Below are 6,000 nucleotides of genomic sequence, written 5' to 3'. Positions count from 1 at the left end.
AACTCCACAGCATGAATCTGAATGATCACATAACTACTATGGCTGAGTGCTGACTGGTTTCATGGAGTTCCAGCGTGCAGACAGAACAAGAGGAGGAAGGACAGAAGCTGGTGTACTGGAGATTGTAGATACTTCAGAACAGTACAGTTCAGCTTTAGGATACTGTATATATTAGGGTTACTGTCGATAAACGTTTAATTTAACATCATGCACAAACACATAACTGTTTTAACTACTGTAGCTACTTAAAGGAAAATTAAGTAGCTTCAAAGGTAATAAAAAAAAAAACTTTAAATTAATTTTATATGCAGTTTCACATTATGTAATTTGGCCAAAACACAGCATTAAAATCTATGCCATTTCTTCTTAGCAATGGTGTTCAAAGTAGGAATGTCCTAAGACTGAGGACAATGTGTAGGAGGGGTTTCTTTTATCACCGTTGTGACTAATCTTTATCAAACGCTTTTCCTCTGTCCTTAGCCGGAGCCCCCATCCACCAACAAGTGGCAGTTGGATAGCTGGTTGAACAAGGTGCAGCCTCAGCCCAAACCTCTGGTACCTGCGCAGCAAGAACATCATGACTCAGGTTGGCGATAATACCAATAATAATACCTTTATTTGCACTTTATGTCCCATAATAATGGCATTGCGGGACTCCCTGTTGGCTCGGCCAGGTATAGTGCACAGACCATGTAGGCACAGAAGTACTATTGACATCATGGGCTCAAATCTGGCTCATGACACGCTTCACTATATTGTCAGTGATCTTTAAGAAATGCGTTCCAAGTGTGAAATTCACTTAAAACTAATGAACTGCTACCCAGGCTCCCTCACCCAGGGTCCTGAGCCTTTGTCCCCAGGGACCGAACCAACAGGAGTGGGCACGGCTGCCAAGAACAAGCCCTGCGCAGCCAACACCACCCCCGCAACACCTGCACTGTCAAATGAACACAAGGACACAAGGGCAGCCTTCTGGTAGGGGAACGTTTCATGTTTTCTGAACCTTTGCAGTGGAGAACATTGATCTTGCTTTTCTTTTTCTTTTTCTTCACCTTTATGTAACCCATTAAGACCGGGAACACATCTGTTACATTTTATATTTCTTTGGCTATTCAAAAATAGCAGACATACGAGCTCTTAGGTCTTGTAGATCTGCTATTTTTAAAAAATCTTCAAAATGTGTGCAAATCTTTGAATATACGTATATGTTTTTAAAGCGAACATTTGTAACTCAAATCTTTGCTTCTGAGGGGGGGGGGGGGGTCCCTGGAACAAAGTATTTTGAGGTGGGGGTCTGCAGCCAAATACATTTCATTTTGGGGGGTCCTTGACATGAAAACGTTTGAGAACCACTGATATGTAGCAACATGTTAGGATTTTAGAAGACATTTTGTAGAATCGGCCTCAGGTCTTAATGGGTTAAGTTGATTGAGAGACAGTTCTTATTAAAAAACACCATTGCCTTTTACGTCTCGCGCACCAATAGTAGGGTGACTTCACGTTATGGCTGTTTGAAAAATCAGAAAGAAATGATCAGTGCAGTGAGTGTCTATGGTTTATTTCTTTCTTGCTCACAGCCCGGCTAGAGAAAAGAGCAAGGCCAGGCTGAGCCAGCGGGGCTCCTCTGAGGGCCAGAGATCAAAGACGAGACTGTCGCCGGGGATGTTGTCCGGCTCAGAGGTCGCGGCCCCTAGAAGGAACACCACGGGGAAGAAACAGCCCAGACGGACAGACAGGTCAAACAGTCTGGAGGATGGCCAGAACCAAGGGTGGAACAGAACCAACCAGCAGCACAGGTGCTTCCTTCAACCTTTCTATTTTCTCTCCTTATTTTCTCCCATGCTTCCTTCTATTCATTCCTTCCTTCCTTCCTTCCTTCCTTCCTTCCTTCCTTCCTTCCTGTCTTCCTTCCTTCCTTCCTTTCTGTCTAACTTTCTTCCGTCTTTTTTTCCTCCTTGATTCAAGTTCAATCAATCAAATTGACCACTTTAACCCTGGCATCCAATTGTGAGCATTATACATGGCATTATACCCCAAAAATATAATAATAAACATTTGAAAATAGCACCTCTTGTAGATAAGCTTTTTTCAGAATAATTTACAACATTTTTGTGGGTACTGTAAGTGTTTAAGTTTTTCTGGTCTCTCTCTCTCTCTCTCTCTCTCTCTCTCTCTCTCTCTCTCTCTCTCTCTCTCTCTCTCTCTCTCTCCCCCTGTAGTCCAGCAGCCAGAGATAAGGAGCCACCGCCTCCTCCCTCCCTGGAACAACAGACACCCCCCAGGCCACGGGTTAAACCCCCCAGTGGTAAAACCGCCCCCAGGAAAGAACCTCGCAGTTCCACCAACCCAAACAACACAGTTCCACCACCCACCTCAGCCCCACAGCAACCCCCTATGACTGTGCCCAGTGTTAACTTAAACCAGGTTAGTGTGTGTGTGTGTGTGTGTGTGTGTGTGTGTGTGTGTGTGTGTGTGTGTGTGTGTGTGTGTGTGTGTGTGTGTGTGTGTGTGTGTGTGTGTGTGTGTACAGTATATCCACTTTCTTCATTCATTTGTTTTGCTTTGTTGTAGCTGAAACCTTCTGTTTATTCTATTTTATTTTATTTTAGTTATTTTGTTAGCTGATCACTGCCAACATACCTCTAACTGAATCAATTGAAAATGTAAAGTTTGACTGCAATATTTGGACAGTGGTGTAAAGTAACTAAGTACATTTACTCAAGTACTGTACTGTACAATTTTGAGGTACTTTTACTTTACTGGAGTATTTACAATTTTCAATACTTTTACTCAACTACATCTCAGAGACAAATATTGTGCTTTTTTTTTTTAAAGATATTTTTTGGGGCTTTTTCTGCCTTTATTGATAGGATAGTAGACTGACAGGAAATGGGGAGAGAGATGCGGGATGACATACAGCAAAGGTCGTCGGGATTGGGAGTTGAACCCGCAACACGCTGATTGCATATGTGGTATGCACCTGGACTGCTAGCCCAGCGGATGCCCACAAATATTGTACTTTTACTCCACTTCAATTATTTGAAAACTTTAGTTACTAGTTACTTTGTAGATTTTAATTATTATTACAAAACATACATTAACCTCTTCAGCCCTATTTAAACTTTGCCCATTTGAAAATAGCCGATCTACAAGCTCACAACGCGTTGCAATGCGACACGTTGTGAGCTTGTAGATCTGCTAGGTCAATTTTTAATTCCTGACTTTTACTTGTAACAGAGTTACAGAGATCTACATTGCAGTATTGATACTTTTACTCAAGCAAAAAAGAAATTGAGTACTTTTCCCACCACTGTATATGGGCAAGAATTGATATATTGGTTAGGCTCAAAACTGTTTTAGTTTTGCTCTCTCGGTGTGCAGCTTACAGTACATACCCAAAGACAAAAATAACGCACATCCTCTGTCCTTGGTGCTGAGCCAAACTGCAACAGCAGCAAAATCATCGAGTGAAAGAAAGGGCAACTCACTTTAGATGCTCCAAACTTTATTAACAGCCGCAAAAACATATCTAGAGCATCTAAAGTAAGTTGCGAGCCCTTTCTTTCGCTCCGTTTTACATATCCACACACACACACACATGACACATGACCAGATTCTGGTCATGTGCAGTCTCTATGCGAATGAGACTTTGTGGCATATTCTGGTCACCAGAATATGCCACAAAGTCTCATTCGCATAGAGACTGCATAAACCAGTCAGCCATGTGTGGTAGTAAGTTACTGTTGCACGGCTATAACAGCGTCTTCATTCCCATAGTTTCTGCGTGGTTTGTTGAGGTCATTAAAAATCCCTGGCACAAAACTGAATTATCACATAATGGCTGGTTTTATGGAAATATGAAGAGAGAGAGTGAGAGAGATAGAGGGGGGGAGAGAGAGAGAGAGAGAGAGAGAGAGAGAGAGAGAGAGAGAGAGAGAGAGAGAGAGAGAGGGGAGGAAATCTGTTATGGATTTAGTGATTTTATGAAAGAAAGTAAGAGGGAAAGAATGAAAGCAAAGAAAGGCTGAACTTAATTATCACTTTGTCATTGAACCTCTGAACACTAAGTGGTTTTATGAAGCAATGCAGCCAGACAGAGAAAAGGAGAGCATGACTATAAAACAACCATAAAACAGCAATAAACAGCATCTATTCTGTCCTTATTAAGGGTTATTGGGAAAATAGACGTCCTTCCATTTAAAGGAGTGTTTCTTTATTATTTTATCCTGGGCAAATCAATATCAATTTATCATTTATAGTCCACAAATGGTTTAAAGTATACTACTCATTTCACTGTTTGAGGATATTAGCTACCTAATTATCTGTCTGATAAGTAGGTTTTATCACCAAAAAAGGATTGAAAAGTACTGAAGTAAGGCATTGACCTTATGTGGACATGACCAGTGGTGGAAAAGGTACTCAAATGTTTTACTCAAGTAAAAGTATCAATACTGCTATGTAGAAGTACTCCGCTACAAGTAAAAGTCCGGAATTAAAAGTTTACTTGAGTAAAAGTACAAAAGTATTGGTATCAAAATGTACTTAAAGTACCAAAAGTAAAAGTACTAAAATGTTTGAAAATAGCAGATCTACAAGCTCACAACGCGTCGCGATGTGACGCGTTGTGAGCTTGTAGATCGGCTATTTTCAAATACTGTAGCTTAGGTATAAAATAGGGCTGAAGTGGTTAATGTATGTTTTATAATGTAAAAATTATATAAAGTAACTAGTATCTAAAGTTTGCAAATGATTGTAGTGCAGTAAAAGTACAATATTTGCCCCTGAGATGTAGTGGAGTAGAAGTAAAAGTATTGAAAATTGGAAATACTCCAGTAAGGTAAAAGTACCTAAAAAAAATCTTAAGTACAGTACTTGAGTAAATGTACGTAGTTACTTTACACCACTGGACATGCCACAGATCAATACTGTACATGGAGCATATCCTCACAAAGGAACAAAGCATAATGCTACAGTACAGTGTAGACTCTGGATGTACAGTGCATTCCAGCCTTACACAATGATGTATTCTTTTGAAGACATGCTATGGTTGGATCCTCACTGATATGTCTGACAATGGCCGAATGTCCTATCATTATTTCTTCTATGATAATCTAGGAAAATAGCCTAGGCTTTTCCCTTTAAAGCCAGCATCAGGAAGGAAGCAAGGATGAAAGAAAGAAAGAAAGAAAGAAAGAAAGAAAGAAAGAAAGAAAGACAGACAAATAGACAAGTGGACATGTAGACAAAAAGACAATTGAATCCCTTAAAACACCATAGCGGTGGTATTGCATATTTAGCCCATTGACTAAAAAAGCATACCTCATTTTGTTATATTTTTCAACATTTACCAGGCTAATCTTTTAGTTTGAGCTTTCAGATGATAAACCCTCCTTACAATTATCTGTTTATCTGGCTGATATTTCTGTTGCAGTTAAGAAGTCATAGAATTAGACTTTTGTTCGTGAATCAATATTTTCCCCATGGACACATCGACAGTTTTCCAACACTGAAATGAACGTAATTCAGTGGCTTTCTAACACAAAAATAATAATAAATATAGCTGCAAGCAGCAATGAGCGGTTTCGAGAATAATGGCAGACTGGCAGACTGTGACAGAGTGGCAGACTGGCAGACTGTGACAGATTGGCAGACTGGCAGACTGGCAGACTGTGACAGAGTGGCAGACTGGCAGACTGGCAGACTGTGACAGACTGTGGCAGACTGGCAGACTGGCAGACAGACAGACTGTGGCAGACTGGCAGACTGGCAGACAGACAGACAGACAGACAGTGACAGAGTGGCCGACTGGCAGACTGGCAGACTGTGACAGAGTGGCAGACTGGCAGACTGTGACAGAGTGGCAGACTGGCAGACTGGCAGACTGTGACAGAGTGGCAGACTGGCAGACTGGCAGACTGTGACAGAGTGGCAGACTGGCACTGAGACAGACTGTGACAGAGTGGCAGACTGGCAGACTGGCAGACAGACAGACAGTGACAG

General features: G+C 41.2%; 1 protein-coding gene across 1 annotated transcript in view; it reads left to right on the top strand.

Annotated features, from left to right (window-relative positions):
- aff2 (AF4/FMR2 family, member 2) overlaps positions 1–6,000 on the top strand; it is a 121,000-nt gene that overhangs the window by 93,028 nt on the left and 21,972 nt on the right. The window contains exons 12-15 of the mRNA XM_084041752.1: positions 481–586; positions 825–975; positions 1,578–1,796; positions 2,220–2,424. Coding sequence (XP_083897878.1) covers positions 481–586; positions 825–975; positions 1,578–1,796; positions 2,220–2,424 — 681 coding nt within the window. The remainder of the gene's footprint in view (positions 1–480; positions 587–824; positions 976–1,577; positions 1,797–2,219; positions 2,425–6,000) is intronic.

Source organism: Gymnoscopelus microlampas (genome assembly GCF_963454915.1).
Source record: "Gymnoscopelus microlampas genome assembly, chromosome: 18".
NCBI lineage: Eukaryota > Metazoa > Chordata > Actinopteri > Myctophiformes > Myctophidae > Gymnoscopelus > Gymnoscopelus microlampas.
The sequence above is the reverse complement of the archived record's forward strand: the minus strand, read 5'-3'. Positions and strand labels throughout refer to the sequence as shown.